We start from the raw sequence: 26994 nt of genomic DNA on the forward strand, positions 1-26994 counted from the left end.
GGATAAATAGTTTTAAAAAAAAAAGTGTAGGAAGTGCACTATCAGGGGAGAATTGGCGAGAAAACCACACTGGAAATCCCACATAAGGAGGAGGAACACTGTGGACATGTGTGGAGGGTGCAGATGCAAAGCATGAACACAGACATAATACATGGCTGCTGCAGCTCAGATGAAGACAGAAGTGAGACTGGACTGCAGCAACCTTTGGTGATATAGCCAGAGGGGGGAAATGGCTTGAGTCTGGACTGGAGTCCTGGGGACTAGTGGTTGCATGTGGACCCAGTAGAAGTAGAGGGGGCACATTTATCTCACTTAAAATTCCCCAAAACAGCACCTGCTACCTGGCTGAGAAAGGGTGGGAGCCATTTTGCATTTGACTGGGAGCTGCAGAAGCTTTTGTGCACATGTAGAGCAACTGGCTGGGACAGGATGCCATCTGCTCCGCAGTACTGGTGGCAGTGGCAGGACAGGGCAACATTCAGCCGGTGGCTCTTGTGTACACATGTGATCCAGAGATTCTAGTGGAGGTAAAAATCCACAGTCCCCACTAACTTTGAGCCTGGCTGGGCACCCATACAGGACCATAAAACCTAGTGGGTAAAAAAGATCTCTCTATTTGCTGCCTACAAGAAACACATCTCACCAACAAAGATATGTACAGACTAAAAGTGATAGGAAGAAAAAAAGATATCCTATGCTAATGGAAAGCAAAAAAGGTCAGGTGTTGTCATCTTAATATCACAGACACTAAAGAAATAAATAGAAAAAGACACACACAAAATGGAAAAATCTTCCATGTTCATGGTTTAGAAGAATAACAGCATCAAAATGTCCATACTACCAAAAGCAATGTGATCCCAATTAAAATATCAATGACATTCTTCACAGTTCTAGAAAAAAATGATGCTAAAATTCATATGGAAACACAAGAGACCCCAAATAGCTGAAGCAATATTATACAATAAAACAAGGTCAGATGCATCCCAATATCTGATTTCAAGACAAACTACAGGGAAGTTATAATCAAAACAGTCTGATACTGGACAAAAACAGACATAGAGGTAAATGGAACAGAATAGGAACTCCAGAAATCAATCCATACATCTATAACCACTTATTTTGACAAAGGAGCTGAAATCAATTCCTGTAGCAAGGACATCTCTTCAACAAATTATGCTGGGAAAACTAGATCTCCATGTGCAGCAGTATATAACTAGACCCCTACCTTACACCTTATACAAAAATCAACTCACAATATATCAAAGATATAAATAAATGACCTGTTAACCTCAAATTACTAGAGGAGTACATCATGGAAACAATGCAAGACACTGGCATAGGCAATGACTTCTTGAAAAAGACCCCAGAAACACAGGCAACCAAAGCTTAAATAGACAAATGAGATTACATCAAGCTGAGAAGCAAAAAAACACTCAGCAAAGCGAAATAGCAAAGGAAAGAATGGAGAAAATGTTTGTAATGTATGCAAATGAAAAAGAATTAACATCCAGAATGTATAAAGAGCTTAAGAAATTCAACAACATAAAACCAAACAATCCAGTTAAGAAATGGGCAACAGATTTGAATAGCCATTTCTCAAGAGAGGAAGTTCAAATGGCCAACAGAAACTTGAAAAAATGCTCAGGATCACAAGCAATCAGGGAACTGCAAATCTAAACCATAATGCAGTTTCACCTCACTGCAGTTGGAATGGCTCTCATATAGAAATGAACAACATTCTCTTTATTCATATTATTCAGATTTAAATATAGTAACCATAAGTGCAGTCATTAATAACTTCATCCTTAACTTAATGTCTGTTTTTCATAATGTAAAAAAAAAAAAATAGAACACAGGAGTAGATGAGGTAAGTGAAAGGCTAGAAGTGTGATACAAAGGTATAGATAACAGAACTGTATTGTTGATCACTCCAGCAAAATCTATTCTAAAAACATGTTCCCTCTAACTATAGACAGCAAATTTTATCTCAGATATTTCCAAAGATTTGTCTTTTAGTTTGGATAGTCTTTCTTCTGCTTCACCAAGTCTGTTGTCACAGGGTTCTGCTGTATTTTTATTTGACATATTGAATTCTTCATTTCTAGTCATTTCTCATTCATGTCATATGTGGATTTCTTTAATTCATGTGTTTGCTTCTCTGTGTTTGTGAGTAATCCTATGATCATTCTTTAGAAATTATTTTCAGGCATTTCAACAATCTCTTCATAGTTTAATACTGAAGTGTTTTATCCCTTTTAGGGAGTCATATTTTCTTCCTTTTTCATGCTTTGGTATTTCCATGTTTATTTTATGCATCTGTAAAAACACTTGTCGGTATCTCCTCTGAAGGCTTCATTCTTTGATGAAATGTGCAACTATGGCTTAGTGGAATTTGTCCTGCTCCTTCTGTGGAAATCCACAGGTATGTGCTAGCTGGGGCCAGGGGGCTCTGGCTGGTCCTTGATGGTGCTGCATGAGTCCAGAGTGACACCCACACTGGATGTGGCAAATGTCCTTTACAGTCAGCAGGGGGGAAGGTATGATCATGCTGGCTGGCGTGTTCAGGGCCCCAGTCCATCTGCCAAGGAAAACCAACTGCCTAGGGTGAGCTCTGCATACCCCACCCACTCAAGCACATGAACCACACAAAAGATCTATGTGTTCCTTATTGTGAAGGCACAGTGCTCTGTGATCATCTTCCCTAGCATTCACAGAGTCCCAAGCTTCTGGAATCAGACCTAGTGGTTGCCCAAAGATCTATCCACACTACATGCCTTTCTCAGTTTTAGTCTATCACACATTCACAGTGTGCAGAGCTTCTACAGTCACAGGAGGCAGGGGATCCACTCTCTGCCCCGTGAGCCTCTCTGTCTAAGAATAGAGCACCCTGTTTGTGGAGCTAGCTACCTGACTGACCGAGTATGTCAGTGTTCTATCTCAGCAAGCTGAGAATGGTGCTTTTGTGAGGTGAGGGGAGGGGAGCGGTATGCCCACCATTCATGGAATTAAGTGGGCACCCTATACCCCCTAAATTCTTCAGTCCAGACTTAAAGTTAGTGGGGGACTATGGATTTATCTGTCAGATAAAATCCACCAACTGCTTGGACCCTTTCCACCTATGAGGGAGGCCTGAATAAAGTTCTAGACTCCTGGCTTCAGCCTGGCACAACCTTGTCCATTGTGGACATTTGCATAGGGAACCAGCAGATGGAAGGTCTCTCTCTCTCTCTCTCTCTCTCTCTCTCTCTCTCTCTCTCTCTTTCTCTCTTTCTCCCTTTCTCTCTTTCTCTCTCTCATGAGTTCTCCTTCAGGGAGAAGGCTATTTAACCAGAAGAAAGGAATAATAATAAATAAAATTTCAGTAAATGTTGAAAATTTAATAAGCCCTAACTAAATAGCAGCTAGAATTCATTGAATAGTTATTAATTGCCAGGAATTGAAACAGCTTACATAATTATCATAAAAAACCTATAGGTAGATACTATTGCTACCTCCATTATATATGTATATATAATGAGAACTCATATATATATATATGCATATATATATGAGAACTCTAAGGCATAGGTATACTTAATCAGCTTGTCAGATAACAGAGCTGGTAAGGGGCAAAGTCAAAACAAACAAGTACTACCCAATCTGGGGGTAGTTTTTAAACAAAGGTATGATGAAATCGCTAGTTAACAATAATATATACAATAATATGTGTGGTGGGAAGGGATATTTTTGAGTAATTTATGCTTGCTTTGTAATTTAATGAACATAAATGTAATATTAACACAATATTCTAATAGTAATTACTTAAGAACATAAATAAAACATGTAAGTTTCCAAACACTGAAAGGAGAATGAATAGAGAGGAAAATAAGAACCAATTAACCCAATGGAAAGCAGAAAAGGAGAAAAAGGATCAAAAGCAACTTTAGTAGAAAAATTTTACCAGGTTGTTAAACTATAAGAAATCACAGTAAAAAGAAAATAAATTTCATGTCAATTGTTCTTGAATATTACAAAAATCTAACTCTATACTGTTTGCAAGATAATCGACAAAAATGCAATGATATAGATAATTCTGAAAAAAAAAAGAATAAGAAAAGAAAGTAATCAAAGGAGTTCATTTTGTGATATTAATATAAGATAAAACAGACATGCAGGGAAAATCATTATTAAGGATAAAAGAAGGTCTTTGGGCTCAGCTACATAAAACAAGAAAGCCTCAGACTACATAAAGCTAAGCTGATAGAAATTCAAAGAGAAATTTATAAAATCACAATCCTAGTGGGAGATTTTAATTCACTTCTTTCAAAAACTGATAGATCAAGTAGATAAGAAATTAGTAGGGATATAGAAGTTTTGGATAGCACAATTAATAAGTTTTACATTGATAAATATATGCAGAACCAGATTCCCAGGAAAATGAAGTTATCTATTCTTTTCAAGTCAACACAAAACATTTTTTAGATTTCAAAGTATTAAACCATAATTATCTCTAAATAAATAAATAAATATCAAAGGAGTGATATGAATATTCTGTAGACCAGTAACTCAGTAACTTAATAGATTCAGTAACTAAGCAAAACTCTGTATATTTGGAAATCTAAAGAATGTTGTAATAGAGTCAAAGATGAAATCATAGTGAAAAATTCATAATATTTAGATTGAATGGACTGAAGGCAATCTTTCAAAAATTGCAGAATACAGCTAAACCAGTGTTTGGAGATGGAAATGAAACTTTGAAATGAATGTTAGGAAGAAAGGCTGAACATTAGTGAACTCAATGTTCACCTTGAGAAGATAGAAATAACAGACAAACCTAAGTATAGAAGAAAGTAAAAGCATTTTTGTAAATTAAAAAGTCATAAAAACATATGATTCTGGTTTAGGTTATCTAAACCTACAGAGTAATGTTAAAGCAATCTCAAAGCATTGGATATATCTGCACAGGAAGAAGTTAATGGGTTTTGAGGAGGTACAAATCAGGTTTCAATCATATCTGTAATTTTTTATTTCATTTAAATTAAGGATCCAAAATTATTAACACTCATGAAACCTGGATGAGCATCTACATGCTTATTATTCTATGTCATTTTTAAATACTTGAAATATTACCTAGCTTAAAAAAAAGGGGAATGAACTGAAAAGCTGGTTTTTGAAACAGTAAACAAAACTGGTGCACCACTGGCCCAACTAACCAAAAAAAGGAGATATAAATGGACACCAAAGAAATAAAAAGAATCATCAGAAATTACTACAAACAGCTATATGCTAACAGATTGGAAAACCTAGAAGAAATGGATAAATTCCTGGACACATACAAGCTACCAAAATTGAGCCATGAAGATAGAGCAAACCTAAACAGACCAATAAACAAGATATAAATTGAATCAGTAATAATAAAACCCTCCAACAAAGAAAAACCCAGAACTGGGACAGCTTCACTGCTGAATTCTACCAGACATTTAAAGGAGAATTAATTCCATTTCTTTTCAAGCTATTCAAAACAATTCAAAGGGAGGGAATCATCCCAAACTCCTTCCATGAGGCCAGCATTACCTTAATCCCAAAACCAGAAAATGATACAACAAAGAAAGAACTATAGATCAATATCCCCAATGAACATAGATGCAAAAATCCTCAACAAAATACTAGCTAATCAAATCCAACAACATTTCAGAAAGATCATTCGCTTAGACCAAGTGGGATTAATCCCTGCTATGTAGGGATGGTTCAACATCTGCAAATCAATAAATGTGATGTATCACTTTATATAAACTGGAGAATAAAAACCAAATGATTATCTCAGAGGATGCAGAGAAAGCATTTAACAAAATAAAACATCCTATCATGACAAAAATCTTAAGCAAATTGGGAATAGAAGGAACATTTCTAAACACAATCAAGGCAATTTATGACAAACCCACAACTACCATCATATCAAATGGGGGAAAGCATTCCTCCTAAGATCTGGAACTAGATAAGGATGCTCACTTTCACCGCTGTTATTCAATGCAATCCAGGAAGTTTTAGACAGAGCCATTAAGCAACAAAAAGAAATCAAAGGAATACAAATTGAAAAGGAGGAAGTCAAATTATCCCTATTTGCAGATGACATGACTCTATATATAGGGGAACCAAAAGACTCCACTAAGAGACTAAGGAAACTCATAAAAGAGTTTGATAAAATGCCAAGATATAAAGTTAACACACAACAATCCATAGCCTTTGTATACACAGACGATGCCATGGTTGAAACAGCACTTCCAAGATCAATCCATTCAAAGTAGCTACAAAAAAATTAAATACCTTGAAATAAACTTAACCAAGGTTGTCAAATATCTCTAGAATGAAAATTATAAAACATTGAAGAAAGAAATATGAGAAACACAAAAAATGAGAATAATCTTCCATGTTCATGGGTTGGAAGAATATCATCAAAATGCCCATGCTACACAAAACAAATTAAAGATTCATTGTGATCCCAATCAAAATACCAATGACATTCTTCCCAGATCTAGGAGAAACTATGGCAAAATTCATATGGAAACACAAGATATCTTGAATAGCTAAAGCAATCCTAAACAACAAGAACAAAGCTGGAGGAATAACAATACTAGATTTCAAGAAATACTACAGGGCAGTTATAATCAAAACAGATTGGTACTGGCACAAAATTGACATGTAGACCAATGTAACAGAATAGAAACTCCAGAAATCAATCCACACATCTATAACCAACTAATCTTTGACAAAGGAGCTAAAATCAATTCCTGGAACAAGGACATCTCTTCAACAAATTATGCTGGGAAAACTGGATCTCTGCATGAGACAAGACCCCTCACCTTACACCTTATACAAAAATCAACTCACAATGGATCAAAGATCTAAATGTATGACCTAATAACCTCAAATTACTAGAGGAGTACATTGTGGAAACTATGCAAGACACTAGCATAGGCAAAGACTCTTGGAAGAGATCCCAGAAGCATAGGTAACCAAAACTTAAATAAACAAATGGGATTACATCAAGCTGAGAAGCAGAAACACTCAGCAAATTGAACAAGTAACCAACAGAATAGGAGAAATTATTTGCAAACTATGCAAGTGATAAAGGATTAATATACAGAATCTAGAAAGAGCTCAAGAAACTCAGACACAACAAAACAAACAATCCAATTAGGAAATGGGCATAGGACCCAAACAGACATTTTTCAAAAGAGGAAATTGAAATGGCCACCAGACACATGAATAAATGTTCAGGATTGCTAGCCAACAGGGAAATATTAATCAAAATCACAATGTGGTTTCACCTCACCCCAGTCAAATGGCTCTCATACAGAAACCAACTAACAATAAATGCTGGTGAGGATGTGGGGGAAAAAGGTATTCTCATCAACTGCTGGTGGGAATGTAAACTAGTACAGCCATTGTGGAAGACAGTATGAAAATATTCTGAAATCTGAAAACAGGTCTACCATATGACCCAGCAATCCCCCTCCTGGGAATTTACTGGAAGGAAATGAAATCAGCATATGAAAGAGTTATCAATATTCCCCATGTTTATTGCAGCTCAATTCATATCAGCTAATATATAAAATCAACCCAGATGTCCATCAACTGATGCCTGGATAATTAAGTTGTGATAGATAGATAGATAGATAGATAGATTAAATGGAATACTGCTGGGCTGCTAGAAAAAATGAAATTCTGTCTTTTGCAACAAAATGTATGCAACTGAAAATCATTACATTAGAAAAATAAGCCAATCCCTAAAAGACAAATACCATATGTTTTTTCTGATCCGTGTCAACTAAGAGGGTACCAAAAATGAATGAATAATGAATAGGAATGAAATTGACATTTTGAGATTCAATGACTGCGTAGAGCCTTTGTCTCTACTGCTGGTGAATAGTGTTTTTTTTCTTCATAACTATTCATTGAACTCTTTATTTAGTGTAGGTTTAATCTTATAAGTACAAAGTAAAATGAAATTAGATCATTATAAACATTAAGAGAGAATAAAAGGCCGGCGCCGTGGCTCAATAGGCTAATCCTCCACCTGCAGCAATAGCACAGCAGGTTCTAGTCCCGGTTGCTCCTCTTCCAGTCCAGCTCTCTGCTGTGGACAAGTCCTTGGGCCCTGCACCCACATGGGAGACCATGAGGAAGCACCTGACTCCTGGCTTCGGATCAGTGCGCTGCGCCAGCCGTAGCGGTCATTGGGGGGTGAACCAACGGAAAAGGAAGACCTTTTTCTCTGTCTCTCTCTCTCTCACTGTCCACTCTGCCCATTAAAAAAAAAAAGAGAGAGAGAGAGAGAGAGGGAATAAGAGAGGAAAGCAGAGGAAGGGTGGGAGCATGGACAGGAGGAAGGTAAGGGTGGGAAGTATCAGTATGTTCCTAAATCTGTATGTAGGAAATACATGAAATCTGTTTATATAAACATTTTTAAAAAGTAACCTTAAGAAAAAGGGCCTTAGGCCCTTCATGCATAGATATATAATAAGTTATACATTCTAGATTCAATTAAAATCATATATCTAGCACTTAGTTCAGAGCTAGGAACTGCATGTTCAAGAATGCTAACTGCCATTATTACTTCATCCTGAAATCAGAACTACACTACTCTCATCCTCACATCTATACTGGAAAATCTGGATGGGTAATCTTATTTGACCATACTTCATTTATGCTAAAGCAAGGAATAAGTATTCAATGCTACTATCCATCTTAAAAAAAGAAGTCATGAAATTTTACACATTTGCAATTAGTAAAATAATGCTACTCTTATCAAATGCTGTAGGACACTGGAGAAGTTTTTCGTTGTCATAACCACTATAAAGTTTGTCTTGCCTCCTTATATACCACATTATTATTCCACCAAGTGGCTCCATTTGCTCCCCAAGCCAGTGAAGATGAGCATGGTGAATGGCAGCAAAGCCATCGTTTCCTTCAACATTATGTGCCATGTGTTTTCTATCTTTGCACTCTGATGGATGTATGTTTTGTTCATGTTATGTTTGAGCCACATAACTGCCAGGCAAGTATATTGTCTTCTACTTACTGACAAAGAACTAAGGCCTAGGTAGTATAATGGCCTACCAGAGGTAATAATGCATGTTTGAGAGGGCTGTTGGGAGTACTTGAAAAGATCATGGAAAGTAATGAGCATGTAGAATATATTCAATAAATATTTGTTCTTTTCCTCTTTCTCCCAGGTGTTCAATTAATGTTTGTTGGAAATAAAAATGAAAATATAGGACATGAGATCCTATATCTGGGAAGATACTTTGCATTTATCAAAAACCTATGCTTATGAGAGTATAGCAGGTATGGAAAGCCAAGATATCATGGAAAAAAAAAAAGACATAAATGAAAGATCTCTGTGAGTGAGATCCCAGTGGAAAGAACGGGGCCATCAAAGAAGGAGGTACCCTTCTCCGAAGGGAGGAGAGAACTTCCACTTTGACTATGACCCTATCGGAATAAGATCAAAGTCAGCGAACTCTAAAGGCTTCCATAGCCCTGGCAACTCATGACTAGAGCCTAGGGAGATTACTGACGCCATGAACAGGAGTGTCAAATTGTTAAATCAGCAACAGGAGTCACTGTGTATTTACACCCCATGTGGGATCTGTCCCTAATGTGTCGTCTAAAGCGAAGTGATGCTATAACTAGTACTGAAACAGTATTTTTATACTTTGCGTTTCTGTGTGGGCACAAACTGATGAGGTCTTTACTAATTATATACTGAAGTGATCTTCTGTATATAAAGAGAATTGGAAATGAAAAAAAAAAAAAACAACCTGGTGTTAAAATGGAAATGGCATAGAAAATTAATTAATTTGAAAAAAAAATTATGTAGGTTCTCTGTCTTTAATGTGCTGTACATTGCTATTTAATGCTATAATTAGTAATCCAATGGTAGTTTTTTCACTTTATGTTGCTATATGGTCAAAATGTTGAAATCTTTACCTAATATATACTAAACTGATCTTCTGTATACAAAGAGAATTGAAAATGAATCTTTACATGAATGGAAGGGGAAAGGGAGCGGGAAAGGGGAGGGTTGCGGGCGGGAGGGAAGTTATGGGAGGGGGGAAGCCATTGTAACCCATAAGCTGTACTTTGGAAATTTATATTCATTAAATAAAAGTTTAATAAAAAAAAAAACCTATGCTTTACAATAAGTTTAACAACTTTTTTTTTACAACAGATTGTAAGATACCAGAAAGGTAATCAGTTCAAAAATTCCTCCATCAAATTCATTTGTGACCAAAAATAGCATTCAAATGACTTCAACTAAAATCATTTAAGTATAAAAGGTTAATTCACAGTTCCTTCTTTCAGAAAAGGAATAATTCCATTATGAAGCACTTCATAAAATATTTCTTTGTTCTATAATGTGCTGCCTGAAACAAGTGAATATGGGTTAGCTAAATGTATCTATGGCAATGGTGATGAGAGCAGAAACACAACCTTTGAAACATTTCTTTATGTTTTTCACACACATTCATCAAAGAAATAACTCAGGGTAGTTGCAATTACATTTTAAATATATTCCTTTTCAAATATGTCATTACAGAATCCTTTTTTTTTTTAAGGCTTTATTTATTTGAGAGGCAGAGTTACAGGGAGGCAGAGGCATAGGCAGAGAGAGAGTGAGAGAGAGAGAGAAATCTTCTGTCCACTGGTCACTCCCCAAATAGATGCAAGGGCTGGAGCTGGACTGATCTGAAGGAGCCTGGAGTTTCTTCCAGGTCTCCCACGCTGGTGCAGGGGCCCAAGGACTTGGTCCGTCTTCCACTGCTTTCCCAGGTGCATTAGCAGGGAGCTGGATCAGAAGTGGAGCAGCCAGGACTCGAACTGGTGCCCATATGGGATGCTTGTCCTGTAAGCAGTGGCTTTACTGTAACACTACGCCACAGCACCGGCCCCATAAAAGTACAATTTTACAAGCACTGGGGTCCACTATCCTTGGTCTTTCATTCATGAATATCTTCTGGGAATGCTTGGAAATTCTGGTGTTTTGACTATACTAAAAGCAGAGGGATTTCTTGGGAATTTAGTCAGAAGGGTAAACAGTAAGAACTAGGTCTGATTCTTTGTTTCCTCTATCCCAATTTTTTCTACATGTCGAAGAGTTTACTTTGCAGTAAATTATGCTCCCCTCTACAGCTATTTCCTGTTTTTACTAGTCATTTCTTCAGGAATATTATAAACCTTCCTATATCTAGTGTTACTTAGGTTAAAGACATAGAGAGAGCAAAGAGGATGGGAAAAGATGAAGATCTTTCCATCTCCCTGTCTCAGGAATGTTCTTTTAATTCTGTGTAACATGTATGAAGTATCTTTTACATATACTCATGATGGCATCTATACTGGGGTGAAAGCCTATGAGTCTGGTTCATCAGAACCAGCTACTGTTCTCTTCTTACGAAGGATTCTCTGCTGTGGGAATGGCCCTGATGAAGCTGAACTGTGCAGTGGGTACAGACGTGAGAGTTAAGAATCACATCTAGGGACTGACAGCATGTAGTACCAGGTAAAACCACTGCCTATAATGCTGGCATCCCACATGGGCACCAGTTTTGTGTCCCAGCTACTCCATTTGTCCAATCCAGATCCCTGTCAATGGCCTGAGAAAGCAGTGGAGGATGGCCCAACTGCTTGGTCCTCTGCACCCATGAGGGAGACCGATAAAAGCCCCTGGCTCCTGGCTTTGGCCTGGCCAAGTGCCGGCAGTTGTGGTCATCTGTGGAGTGAACCAGCAGATGGAAGATATCTCTCTCCCTGTCTCTCCTTCTCTTTCTGTAACTCTTTAAAGAAAAATAAATAAATCTCTGTTTTTAAAAAAGTATCATGTCTGAGATTATGTCTCCTGGAACATGCAGACTCATTATTTTGGCACAATTAAAAATTAATAATGATTACTGTATTACTTAAGGTTTAATGGTGATCTGGTGCTGTCTAAATGATCCTACAAACCATTTAAGATAAACTGTCCCCACAGTTAAGAATAGGAAATTGAGATTTGAAAAACTGAATGATTTGGGACCAGCATTGTGATGTAGTGGGTAAAGCGACCATCTGCGATGCCAGCATCCCATATGAGTGCTGGTTTTTGTCCTGGCTGCTCCACTTCCAATCCAGCTCCCTGGTAATGGCCTGGGAAAAGGTCCAAGTGCCTGGGTCATGCCACCCTCGAGGAGACCTGGATGGAACTCCTAGTTTGTTATCTGGCCCAGCCCTGACCATTGGGGGCCATCTGGAGACTGAACCAGCAGGTGGAAGATCTTTCTCTCTGTTTCTCCCTCTCTTTCTGTAACTGAGTTTCAAATAAATAAATAAATCTTTAAAAAATAAAAAAATTAATAATATTTCCAAGGTAACACAGCTACTTAATACACCCAAAATTTTGAATGGAAGATATTTCCACATATAGTGTATGCTTATTCTACCATCCATGCTGCTGCTTATTTACCTCCAGATTTGAGTTAGGGTTAAGAGAGGAAGATTCGCAATAAGATCGAAGTCACATCTTACAGGCTGGAGATTCTGCTATCAAGAGGGGTGTTAGCAGGATCACAAATATGTATTCTTACAATAGTCAACTTCTTTTAGTACTTGTTAGTCTGTTGTTTGTATCACACTCAGTAGCTCTCTATTGCTAGTGCTTGCTTTTGAGAATGTTCACAAGACTGGAGGGGCCCAAGAATGGACTAAATCAAATCCTTATTCTACAGGACAATTTTTAAAACCCAGTTAACCATAAAGGTCGGATCAGATGTACATAGGATGTTTTCTTGTTTCTTTGCAGATCTCTGCTTTTATGCAAGTTTACTAGAACAGAATTCTTTGGAAGCTGGGTAAACCACAGCTTTTGCAAAATGCAAGATTAGCATGATGCAGAGAAGTATGTAGGCAAAGAACACAGCATCCCTGGAAACCCCATAACTTCCTCTTTGGTATATTTAGCATACAGAGGTAGAAGCTGCTTCATCCACCACAGAGCAAATAAAATTTACTTAGTAACTCTAAGGCTGTGGTTTTCTAGGCTCAGTATAACTGGAAATTCATCCACTCTGTTTTTCTGTGTGTCTCCCTTCTATTTACCACACTACTTTACAAGTTAAAAGAAGACATAGCATAATAATCTCATGCTTAGATTGTCAATAGCCCTTGTTGCCTGTAGCACCAGCTCCAGATCTTAGCTTTCATTCAATGACCTTCACCTCTCATAAGATTCACTTCCTCTTAACCCTCACTCCCTTATTGCTACAGACTTACTAACATTCTCTACTCCTCAAACTATACTTTCATGAACACCAATTTTGTTCTTTCTTGTCCCACTTTCCAAGCATTAGCTCAAATGTCTCCATCCATGTGAATCCATTGCTTCTGCTCCATAAGCTCCTGGATGTCCTTCTATCTATAAAAGACGTGTTCAACACTTATCATAGAAATAGCACAGCTCATGTGAGCCAAGCCGTGCAGAATTAAATGATACTGTTTTAATGAGGTGGTCCAGGTTTGCTCCTTAGACTTGTATGTATCCCATTCTTGCATGGAAGGAAATCTACCAGGGTACTAAGGATAAGGTTATGTACTTTTTTCCATGGCCCCATTTCTCCAGGATAAATAATACCAGTCTCTTAATATTCCAGTTCCTTTATAACCCAATGTCTAGATTTTATTGGGTCGTATAGGCCAAATCAGACTAGATGTGGGTGGGGGGGATCTGAGTATGCTATAAATAAAAGGGGCCTGGAGATTCTTCCTCTGCCAGCCTTCATCTGCTACCCCTCTAGACTCTACCAGACAGGAAGGGATTGGTCCTGGTGCTATAAGCTCCTAGGTCTAAGCTGTGTTTGCCTTTGCACAGAAATTGTGTATCTCAACTAGCTGATAAAGTAACAACAGTAATATTCATGGTGCCTAATGCTTTAAAATAATTATGGAATCTGCCATACCACATCCAAACTAAAAATCAAACCACATTTTGTGTGATTCATTTTTAAATCTTCATCTCATGGATATATTTTTGCAGATAAATCTGCATGCCATTTGTCTTTTTATATATGCCAGTAGAAATCTCCCATGTTAGCCAAATGAGATATAAAGGTGCTAAGGACATTTGTGAAATTTAAAAATTCATTCATATCTCAGGGAAAATTCTCAGATGAGGGAAAAAAAAGCCTGTCTTCCTTCCTTCCTTCCTCCCTTCCTATCTATCTAGTTTGCCACTAGAAAGTATTCTTTTTTTTTTTTTTTGAAAGGCAGAGTGAACAGTGAGAGAGAGACAGAGAGAAAGGTCTTCCTTTGCCGTTGGTTCACCCCACAATGGCCACCGTGGCCGGCGCACCGCACTGATCCCAAGCCAGGAGCCAGGTGCTTCTCCTGGTCTCCCATATGGGTGCAGAGCCCAAGGACTTGGGCCATCCTCTGCTGCCTTCCCTGGCCACAGCAGAGAGCTGGACTGTAAGAGGGGCAACCGGGACAGAATCCAACTCCCCGACCGGGACTAGAACCTGGTATGCCGGTGCCACAGGTGGAGGATTAGCCTAGTGAGCAGCAGTGCCGGCCAAAAGTATTTTTAAAAATGCTCAGGACAGGCCAACGCCGCGGCTCACTAGGCTAATCTTCCACCTTGCGGCGCCGGCACACCGGGTTCTAGTCCCAGTCGGGGTGCCGGATTCTGTCCCGGTTGCCCCTCTTCCAGTCTAGCTCTCTGCTGTGGCCCGGGAAGGCAGTGGAGGATGGCCCAAGTCCTTGGGCCCTGCACCTGCATGGGAGACCAGGAGAAGCACCTGGCTCCTGGCTTCGGATCAGCGCGGTGCGCCGGCCACGGTGGCCATTGTGGGGTGAACCAACGGCAAAGGAAGACCTTTCTCTCTGTCTCTCTCTCACTGTTCACTCTGCCTGTCAAAACAAAACAAAACAACAACAACAACAACAAAAAACTTAGGACCAGCGATTTGAATCAAAGGTTTCTTCAGGGCCATCAGTCTCCCTTCTTGTGTTCAAGAAATAATAGCAGGCCGGCGCTGCGGCTCACTAGGCTAATCCTCCACCTGCAGCACCAGCACCCAGGGTTCTAGTCCCGGTTGGGGTGCCAGGTTCTGTCCTGGTTGCTCCTCTTCCAGTCCAGCTCTCTGCTGTGGCCCAGGAAGGTAGTGGAGGATGGCCCAAGTGCTTGGGCCCTGAACCTGAATGGGAGACCAGGAAAAGCACCTGGCTCCTGGCTTCGGATTGGTGCAGCACGCTGGCCATAGCAGCCATCTGGGGTGTGAACCAATGGAAGGAAGACCTTTCTCTCTGCCTCTCTCTCTCACTAACTCTGCCTGTCAAAAAAAAATTGCAAAATGGGAGTAGGGAGAGTTCACAGAATGTTTTAAGATAAAAATTCCTTCTAGAAAAAAAAAAAAAAAACTTACCAAATTCAATTTCATGTAAGGCCGCAGAAAAAACTGACAAAATCTTCAACAAAATTCACATATTTCTGATAATACTACATTGATTTTTCAACAAAAAGAATCAGATATTGCGGATTAAAAAATCAGTTGTTGTGCAGAGTTTGCACCTGAATGAACAGAACAGCTCATCAAAAATAAATACAAGAATAATAGCTGTAACACCAATGAAGGAACTATCGCATGGTTCTACCTTCTCAATATTCTGACAACCACAAGTCCCTAAAAGGTATCTGAGAATCTATAATGAAATCAAATCCAAGGCCATTTGTACTCAGTTCCATGAATGCATCCAAGCATGTATGCTTGGATTCTTCTTTAATCTGCCACCACTAAAAAGTATGTCCCTAAATGTACCCATGGAACATTCGTCCAAATGATGTTTTTGATGAATAAATTATCCAGAATGAATCTCCCAACCTTATTTGACTGTAGGGTATTTTTCTTTGTTTCTGTATAAGATCTCGTTATCCATAGTATGAGTGTTCCTAGAGACAGACTGGGAATGCTGTTCCAATAAAACAGTATTCATAAGTACTTAGGAGAACAAGTTGGAGTCAGGCTGCCTGGATTTACATTGTTCACATAATAGTTGTTGACAATGTCAACAATAGTTCACACTGGGTGGGGTTTTAGCTTTTCTCTGCTTCAGTTTTCTCTTTAGTAAAATGGACATAACAAAAGTTAGCTACTGCTTGGCGTGTATTTTGGGGAACAAAAGAGAACCTATATATGGTGGACTACTTAGCACAATGTCAACACCACATTAGTATTCAGTGATTGATAGTTAGTGGTAATTTTATTATACCCAGAGGTATGGCTAAGCCCTCCGTGGGATACTTTATTTTTAACTGGGGTCTCCTTTCTGCAACTAGGCTAACCCTAAATTTTTTTCAGGGCTCTTGCTATTTCTAGCTTTACCCGTATGTCTCCATTTCCTTAGAAGCTGGTCATTTCCTTTCCCTCAGTTATTCTAGATTAGATTTTGTGGGACTTTTCCAAGCCAGACTTGATCAGGGTTTGTGAGAAGCAAACCCTCTTCTGCACCTCTAAGAGAATCCACTACAAGTAGATGAATAAAGCTGTAGAGACAGTGAAAATTTTGGGAACTTTTTCTTGATCACTCAAGTAACACACCCACTGAATAAAAATCCAACATTATGTAAATATATCAAGTAAAAATAGGCGTGTCCTATAATTCTGTAACCATTTCCTCCCCTCACAATCTTTCTTCTTCTTTTTTTTTTTTTTTTAAAGGCAGAGTGGACAGTGAGAGAGAGAGACAGAGAGAAAGGTCTTCCTTTTCCGTTGGTTCACCCACCAATGGCTGCTGTGGCTGGCGCACCACGCTGATCTGAAGGCAGGAGCCAGGTGCTTCTCCTGGTCTCCCACGTGGGTGCAGGGCCCAATGACCTGGACCATCCTCCACTGCACTCCCGAGCCACAGCAGATAGCTGGACTGGAAGAGGGTCAACCAGGACAGAAACCGGCGCCCCAACCGGGACTAGAACCTGGTGTGCCGGCACCGCAGGTGGAGGATTAGCCTAGTGAGCAGCGGCGCCGGCCTCTTCACAATCTCAAGACTGCGACTGTCAACAATTTTCTCCCAATTTTAAATATGTGCTGGACTAAAAGCTCTTTCCTTTGCTGCAAACACTTTCTCCACCCCCTTTTGTTTCAAGAGTTCCTATTTGTCTACATAAAAGAAAGTTCAAATATCACCTCAGTGAAGTTGCCCTAATCTAGCCAAGCCATGCAGGTCCCTCCTTCCACCAGATGTCCCAAATAATTTACATACACTACATTGAGAGAACTTATAACAATTTCATTTCAGTGCTTGCAAGAAATGTCTGAAATGCCTCTCCTAATTCATGAAATCTAGGGCTATGTCTTCTTCCTCTTTGGTAGAAGGCATTTGGTATACATATATGTAGCCCACGCAAAACAAACATTTATTTAGTGAATGAGTGAAGGAATATACAAAAAATAGTTTTTTCCAAGAGATAGATCTTCAAGCTCTATGATAATCACACTTAGCATGCTCACATTAAATTTCTATAAAAAGCTGTTTCTTTTTTTAAAATATTGATATAATTGAAAAAGTTAGGAGGAGAGAGAGAGAGGAGAAGGGGGGCCGGAGAGACAGACACACAGAGAGACAGAGAGAGAGAGAGAGAGAGAAAGAAAGAGAGGTCTTCCATCTGCTGGTTCATTCCCCAGATGGCCCCAACAGCCAGGGCTAGGCCAGGCTGAAGCCAGTAGCTTCTTATGGGTGTGTCATGTGGGTAGCAGGGCCCCAAGCACTTTGGCCATCTTCTGCTGCTTTTCCCAGGCCATTACCAGTGAGCTGGATCAGAAGTGGCGCAGCCAAGACTCAAATTGGCACCCACATGGGATGTCGGCATCACAGGTGGTGGCTTCACCCACTAGGCCATAACACCAGCCCCAAAAGGTGTTTCTTATGCAACCCATATTCCAACAACCAAGTGGTACTTTTAATTATATATCTTGTCATTTTGCTAGGTCTGAAAACTCAAAATTCTAACTTCACATAAAAAATAAAGTTGGGAAAATTTTGAAATGGAGAGTAGTTTATTCTTCAAGTGCCAAATTAACATTTTGAAGCACAACATCTTCAGCCATAGGTTTTGTCCACTAACACTAGAACATTCCAGGAAATGTCATTTCAAATAAACAGTTTCATGTCCAGTAAACCACAAATACAAGAAAGTATTCAATAGCACTTCACAGCAAATAGCCTTCTGTTGACAGTTGCTCAGGAATGACTGATTATATTTACAAAGCACAAATATCTTTTCTGTTAGGTTAATTGAATCTAATTTAAGCTGATGACTTGAGTATAAGAGTGAATCAATAAGAGTGGTGAAAGAGGAAGACAAAAGAGCAGATACCAGAAGGATGAATCTTAAAAAAAGATTCCCAAATATCAGAAAGCCCCACTGGACCAACACTTCAAATTAACAAGCTCCACTGAGGGCCTCTGACATGCATGCTGCATGACACATCATTCAAGGAACAGCATCCAAAAGGAATCTCATTACTCTTGGAAAAAGAGATTGCCACAGAGCCTTCATATTTCATCAATTAAAAAGTTTGTGCTTAATGTAATTAAGTAATAGAATTATGAGTCCATTTCTTGGCCTTAAGCCCAAGATCCTATTTCTTATTTAAGTATATCAAAAATGTTTTCCCAGTATTTATATGTCACTTGTTGGAACTTCTCTTCATCTTAAAATATACAGGCAATCTACAAATAGAAATCCACAATCAACTTTAAAATGAGGAGTAAGGCTCAATGGGTGAGCTCACAGGAAGTGTGGACAGAGTCAACACTCAACATCAGCAGAACATGGGTATGGAAGTGAGTATGAGAAATTCAAGACTCCAAAAATACAGTATGAAAATGGAAACACAGAAGTGTCTCTGAGTTTCCTTTATACAAAGGATGGTTAAAGGGATACCAGAGCAGTTGGCTCTGAGTTAACTAATGTCACTAACATACTCAGTTAGGAGGCAAACTAATCACTAACGGGGGTGGAGGTAAAATACCCAATAACACCAACAACATAGCCATGTCTTCTCATATAGAAAAAATTCTGTGTCAGAAACGTCAGAATCGCATACATTATGTGAATAGCTCATTTAATTTACAAAGCAACTCCATAAGGTAGAAACTATTATTACCCTCACTTCACAGATAAGAAAACTGAGGCACAGAGAAGCAGAGTAACTTACTTGAGACCACACAGCTATAAAGTTGCACAGCCGAGATTTGAACCCAGGTGGTCTGGCTCCAGAGCCCTGTGTTCTATGCTTACTATGCTGCTTCCGTACACTAATTTCAAGAGGCATCACTCTTTATTTTAGAGTTTTATTCACATGTTTATGTAGGTTTTCAGAACTCTTCTAGAGATTTGAGTCCTGAATTGAAAAGATTGATTGTTATCAAAAGCAACTGAAGTTCATGTGCTTTCAGAGCTGGGAAAAGATACTCAATTCACCTTTGCCTGGTGTTTGACATTTATCCATGCAATTGAATTCAACTCAATTAACAATGATTTAAGGGTCCCATGCTGAGTGCCAAAGCAGTGAGATTCAAAGCACAGAGAAGACACAATTTCATCTCAATATAAAGTAAATGAAGTCCTCTGGAAGCCTGCAGTTGAATAGAGATGTGGAAGCTGATGTCCAGAGTACAAAAGACCTGCCTGTGGCCAAAAAAGAGCTTGTAACTCAGGGACCCCGACTGAAATTCAGATGGGCCTAGTGTCAGCTTTTACTTCACCTTTCCAAGCTGACTGAACACACTGAAGTAAAATTAATTTCCAAAGTAATTCCTTTCTCTCTTCAGAAGAAAAATGTTTGCCTTCTGCCTGCTTTACTCTAGAACCTACTTCATTCAGGAATGAAATGAGAAACGGAAGAGAGACAGTCCAGGGATATTTCGAACATAGTGAAAGAGGAAAGAATTTAAATAGTGTCTCTCAGGTCTGCAAAATAATGCTATTTTTTGTCTTATTTGTTGGACAATTTCTCTCCCAAACATTACCCAATATTAAAAGTGGATACTGACTATGTCAGTAAGGATAACCACGTGTATGTATAGGTGTATGTGCAGGTCTACAGCCGTCTTCTGAAGACATGCTTTAACCTCTGTGTTCCAGATTTTAAATATTGCTCTATAAGAACCAAAGAAGGTGCTTAGTGCATCTTTTCTGTCATGTATGAAAATGATGCTAAAATATAAGTATACAGAATCTAAGATTTTCAATGAGTTTGTTTTCTTGTTACATAAAGAATTTTTATTAGTGTATTTTAGTGGTTCTCAAACTGGCCTAACTCCTTCTCTCTCCTCCCTAAGGGCACATTTGCTAATGTCTGGTACATTTTTGATTGTCACAACTTGAGAGGTTCAAGGGAGAGAGTGCTATTGGCATCAGTGGTTAGTGGTCGGGGATGTTCGATGTCATCCAGAGGATGGATTTTACAAGGAAGAATTATCTGATCCAAATGTCAATAGTGCCAACATTGAGCAACACTGGCACTATTTAAAAGTAGAAACGTGAGGGGCCGGCATCCTGGCTCATTTGGTTAATCCTCTGCCTGCGGCGCCGGCATCCCATACTGGCGCCAGATTCTGTCCCGGTTGCTCCTCTTCCAGTCCAGCTCTCTGCTGTGGCCTGGGAAGGCAGTGGAGGATGGCCCAAGTGCTTGGGCCCCTGCATCTGCATGGGAGACCAGGAAAAAGTGCCTGGCTCCTGGCTTCGCATCAGCGTAGCTCCGGCCGTAGCGGCCATTTGGAGGGTGAACCAACGGAAGGAAGACCTTTCTCTCTGTCCCTCTCTTACTGTCTAACTCTGTCAAAAAAATAAATAAAAGTAAAAGACATGGATGACCACCTTTCCATATCTCCATTTTAAAACCCACATAAGGTTTACATTAGAAAGTTTTGCCCCAAACAAGACAACTTCCACAACCACTGTTAATAAGATGAGTTGTTTACAGGATTCGAAGGATGGGAGGACAAGCATGACTTTAAGCACTTAATTGCTTAATAAGTGATGGAATGTCCTGATCTTAGCACATCTGAAACTGGGATTATTTCATAGTATGCTACAAGACAGTCTATTGATGAGATATTTTTCAAATCACCAATGGCTTGATTCAGACATGGAACTGTCACTTCAGACTATCTCATTACCCTTAATAACACACAAAATTCAACTTTTTGAACAGCATACAAAGGTAATGTATGTTGTTTTGTTTTCAAATATGGTCAGGAAAATAAGCTGTGTTTACTATTAGCCTTTCCTTTTAATACCTTTCCACCTTCCCCAAATCTAGTTTTACTTGTCATTGCTCACTCTCTGATTTCTATCACGGAAAAACCACTGATCTTGATGAATTATCCTCCTGGACTGATAATGTCTTATGATGAATACGGAAAAGGAAGCAGGAGGCTGCTGATCTTTGTCTGTGTTGATGTTGATCTTGACTTCTTTACAGAGTCCTTACCTGATGCAGCTACATTTGCTTCAGTTTCAGTTGCTTGTTCATCTTCCCCGGTGGCTGATAATATTTGATACTTTGAATACCTGGAGTACACTTGAGTAAAAATTTCTTTCTTTAAGGGGATAAGTTGGTTTTTTGCTGAGAATCAACTGATAAAAAAATTATATATATATATAGACATCACGAGGGTATTTGGACACACCACAGTAAATAATGTGTTAAGTATTTTATGTACTGAGTTAAACACATCACTGCTGAGATTCTCACACCTGAGTTAATTATTTTCTAAATATTTACCGAGATCTTTAATAAGTGAGAGTGCTTCCCAGGATATAAAGGCTCCACCACCATCATCCATGGCGCCCTGCCCAACATCCCAGCTGTCCAGATGTCCACTGACCAGTACAACCTAGGACAAATAACAAAAGAGAAAACCAAAAAAACTAAACAAAATGACATCAAAGAAGAATGATTCATAGGAATTCCAAATACAAAAAAGACACTTTTATATTTTCTGGGTTTTTTTTTTTTTTTTTGCATCTTTCAAGATACATGTCATTTCTAGTGAAAAACTTGGATGTTCAGACATTACCCTTAAAGGGTCTCAGACCATTCTTTTTTTTTTTTTTTAAGATTTATTTATTTATTCAAAAGTTAAAGTTACAGAGAGAGAGGAGAGGCAGAGAGATAGAGAGAGAGCTTCCATCTGCTGGTTTACTCCCCAATTGACCGCAATGGCCAGAGCTGCGCTGATCCGAGACCAGGAGCCAGGAGCTTCTTCTGGGTCTCCCACATGGGTGCAGGGGCCCAAGGACTGGGGCCATCTTCTACTGCTTTCCCAGGCCATAACAGAGATCTGTATCATAAGTGGAGTAGCCAGGTGTCGAACTGGCGCCCACATGGGATGCTGGCGCTTCAGGCTAGGGCGTTAACCCCGCTGTGCCACAGCGCAGGCCCCTCAGGCCATTCTAATAGTGATAAAAGTCCCCAGCTTGTACTTCTCTCTTTTAAAGCAGTGAATTTAAATTTTTACTTTTAGTTACTTTTAAAATATTAAAAATGTATTAACAATAATTGAATATGTTTCTAGGTTATGAGTAACATTTCAATGTATTATTACAGACTGTGTTGATTAAATCAGGGTAACTAACACTTCCCCTTCTTTGTCATTACTTTATGACTGGAGCCTTGGAATTCCTCTCTTTTATTAATACAATTTTAAATACTGAAGATGTTGGTTTATTACTGACAGATGTTAGATTACTATATGGCTTAAAACCTAAATGATATAAAAGTGGAGTTCAAAATTTCAAGCATATTCTCAATTGTCCCAAATTCTAGAAGACATACAATAAACATGTGTTAGATTAAATTCAATTGAAAAATAAGAATAATTTATTTTTACATGATTTTTGGGCATTGTAAATTACTCTGAAGTTGAATAAATAAATACATCTGTTTAAAAACTAGATCTAATTGAGCAAAAAAGCTTTAAAACGAGGTTTTAATTTACATTAGTGTTAAATAAATCTAGAGATATTATAAATTTTAAATCACCATAGGTTTAAATTTTTTTCAATAACTTTCTAAGAAAATATAAGCATATATTTTATTGGACCCAAGTTACATGGACACCCATGTGGGAGACCCAGAAGAACCTCCTGGCTCCTGGCTTCAGATCGGCGCAGCTCCAGCCGTTGTGGCCATCTGGTGAGTGAACCATCATATGGAAGACCTCTCTTTCTGCCTCTCCTCTCTATCTGTAACTCTGACTTTCAAATAAATAAATAAATCTTTAATACAAAAAACTAGATTAAAATGATGCTGGGGCAATGTGACATCAACATGCAAAAAGAAGTACTTTGATCCAAACATAATATAATCAATACACAATTTTGAGTCAGATGGATTACAAATCTAAATAATTTGAAATTTAAGCAGAAGAATAAAAATAAAATTTTAGAAGAAGAACACCTTTGCCAAGCTGGAGTAGGCAAAGATTTTTTTTTAAAATTGGACACAGGGAGTAGCATTGCAGCATAGTAAGTAAAGCACTGCCTGCGATGCCAGCATCCCCTATGGGTACTGGTTCTTGTCCCGGCTGTTTCACTTCTGATTGAGCTCTCTACTAATGGCCCTGGAAGATGGCCCAAGTACTTGGGTTCCTGCTACTCAAGTGTGAGACCTGGAAGAAGCTTCTGGTTGCTGTCTTTGGGATGGTCCAGCCCTGGCCATTACAACCATCTGGGGAATGGACCAGTAGATGAAAGATCAATCTTTAATCTCTCTCTCCCTCTCTCTCTGTAACTCTGTCTTTTAAATAAATAAATAAATTGCTTAAAAAAATAAAGCCAGACACAAACAGCACAAAGCAAAAGAGAAAAAAATAATAATAAACTGGACTGTTTAAAAACTAGGAATATCTGTTTTTCAGAAGACTCCACTAAGATGGTTAAATTGTTGCCTATGGTGGGAGGCAAAGTATTTACCATACATATGAGGATATATGATATACACCGATATCCAAATAACAAAAAATTCCTATAGTACAGTAACAGAAAGAGACCACTGATTTAAAAAATGGACAAAAGACTTGAACAAGAAAATTCACCCAAAAAGACAAATTATTAATCATCATGTGAAGAGGCAGTCAGGTTCATTATCACCAAGGAAATATAAATTATACCATATTTCCTACCTATTCAACAGAATGACTAAATGAAAATGACAAAATTCCAAATATTGGTAAGTAGGTAGAGCAACTGGAACTATCAAACATTGCCAGTGTGAGTGTAAATAGCTACAATCATGATGGGGAATTCTCTTACCCATTATATTTGCACACACACATGCACACACACCATGATCCAGAAACTCCACTTCTAGCTATATATTTAACAGAAGTGTATGTGTATGTGTGTGTTTGTGTGTGTGTAGGGCTGAGTAGAAGCTGCCTCCTCAAACCTCATGCAGATGTTTAAACTCTGATGTCTTAATGTTAATAGATCAAGGGTAGAGACTTGATCTAATTATGGTGCCTGAAAATGGGTCTAGTGGGTGGTCATTAGCTCAGTGGGGCTGTACCATTGGAGGGTGGTGCCATCAAGAGTGTTGGTTTTTAGTTGTTGTCTCTCCTTCCTGGCTCACCATGTTATCATTTCTGTGTACCCACTCTGCCATGGCCAGCCTCCAGCACATACTAGATTAATGGAGCCACCTGATTCTGAACAGTGAACCTCCAAATCATAATCCAAATGAACCCCTTTTTTCCCAAGAATCTTCACTTGGTATTTTACAGTAGTGAAAAGTGGACATATATATTATACTTTAACCAAAAGAGATCGACTAGAATATTCATAACAGTATTCATAATAGTGCTAGCTTCTACCAAAAGGAAACAACTTAAAGAAACTATTCCATTTGACAGTAGAATGAATAAATTGTGTTGTATCTCTTAGTGGAACACTGCACAGGGTAAGAATGAACAAATATAATACATGATAAATTTGGAGGAAGCTCATAAATATAATGAAGAGTAAAAAAAAAAACCTGACACAAAGTAACACATCATGTATAATTCCACTTATATGGGGGGTGGTCTTCAAAAAGTTCACAGAAAATGCATATTATAGAAAAAAATCCAGCATGGATTTAAAAAAATTACAGCAAAAATAAGTTTATTTTTTTATTCTACTTTCCATGAGCTTTTTCAGCAGATCAGGAGAGTGACCCTCCCCTTATTAAGGATGGCTAGTGACAGGAAGGGGGACTCCTGGGTGGCAGTTACGCTCTGTTTCCTGATCTGGGTACTGGGTAGGCAGATGTGCTCAGTTCTATCAAAGTCTAGCAAATCATGTACTTAGCACTGTGCTCTTTCTCTGATAATATCATAGCTCATTGAAGTTTTTTTAAAATGTTCAATAGATTGTTAATCTGTACTCAGCATATAGTAAGTAAACCAAAGTTGAAACATTTTTCTTGATGGCTAAAATGGAAATTCCCCGTGACTTTGGGAAAGCAGAGTCTCTGGTCTAAAATATCAGTGTGACCCTCTGTACTGCCTGATTCACTGAACAGCTGCAGGATCTCTTGACTTATACCCAGACCCAGCCTAGTATGACTTCATCATAGTCACAAACAAGCACAATGCCCCAGACTAACAAATGGCCATGTAATGAACCCGAGTGGATTGTTTCTAAGGATAACAACAACAACAAAGAATAAAGAAAAAACATGTTGTAATCGCAGGAACTTTTGATTTACAAAGTGGTGTAATCCCATGGGGGACAAAGGGCTCAATTAGTCAACATTCTCACTGTTTCATTTTCCCAATGAAGTTCCATTGGATTACAGTGCCAAAATTGTTTTAAAGAACTTATCTTTCTTATATAACACATATGTGTAACTCAATAAGGTAGCTATTATTTTAGCCTTCAGACTCCCTTCAGAATAACTGAGATTGTTTTATAATCAGACTTTTTTTGTATTTTCTTAAATCCTCAATTTTTTCAATCTAAAATTAATACTTAAGAAAAAACAGGTAGTTTAACAATAGAAAAGATGATTTGAATGATATGGAACTAAATGATATACCACAGGATAAGGTATCTGGCACAGTGCTGTGGAAGAATAATTATCTATTGTTTGGATTATGATACTTTAATACTTTTTTCAAATCAGAAAAACATTGGGAGCCATAATGACAATGTAGTTGTAATTTTAATACCTATTGACTAATGACAAAAAGACACTTCTAATTCAATACCATTTTAAATGAAATTGAATTTTTCTAATCAAAATAGCTTCTTGATTCACTTAGAAAACAGTAGAGTAGGAGGTCTCATTGTAGCATTCCTTAATGCAGCCTCACAAAAGATAATTCAGAAAAATAAACTCACATGGCTATTGAGGATCTGCCTTATGACAGGGTTAGGCATAAATGAACAATAATTATTGCAAAATTAGATCTGATTTAAGCAAACTGAACAAAAACAGATTACCCAAAGGTATAGTAAACTTATTTTATAAAAATATAAAAGGCAGAAAAATACACAAGTCCCTTCACTGCCTCTGTTGCCAGTTATGGAACCCCTGGAGTAAAAACCTGACTGGAACCAATGGAGAGATGGGCACCTGTTCATCTACTTGCCTCATGTGGTGCTCCCTGAGGCACGCAGAGCACTGACCTATTCCTTTCCCTCAACCTGCTTTCCTCACCATCTTTTCTAAGTGCAATAAAGAGTAAAAACCATTAAAAACAATGGCAATGGCAACAGCAGCCACCACAAATGAGCAAAGAGGCAGAATGGGAACTCCTGCGCTCTGAAATGTAGGGATCCTTAATTGTGACAAATACGTTAGCACTGAACAATAAAGGCCCAGGCCTTGGGAATGGGGAAAAGCCCCACATAGCAAGGCAGAGATGTACTGGATTTGAGAGCTAAGATCACGCGTTAGCTGGCAATGGCACACAACAGAATGCAGGCTAGCT

General features: G+C 38.5%; 1 protein-coding gene across 3 annotated transcripts in view; it reads right to left on the bottom strand.

Moving 5' to 3' along the window:
- Positions 1–26994, bottom strand: part of CPQ (carboxypeptidase Q) — a 587968-nt gene that overhangs the window by 172891 nt on the left and 388083 nt on the right. For all 3 annotated transcript variants that reach the window (XM_062189499.1, XM_062189497.1, XM_062189496.1), the window contains exon 5: positions 21801–21912. In XM_062189499.1, the coding sequence (XP_062045483.1) occupies positions 21801–21912 (112 nt within the window). The remainder of the gene's footprint in view (positions 1–21800; positions 21913–26994) is intronic.

Source organism: Lepus europaeus, chromosome 4, assembly GCF_033115175.1.
Source record: "Lepus europaeus isolate LE1 chromosome 4, mLepTim1.pri, whole genome shotgun sequence".
In the NCBI taxonomy this organism is placed as follows: Eukaryota; Metazoa; Chordata; class Mammalia; order Lagomorpha; family Leporidae; genus Lepus; species Lepus europaeus.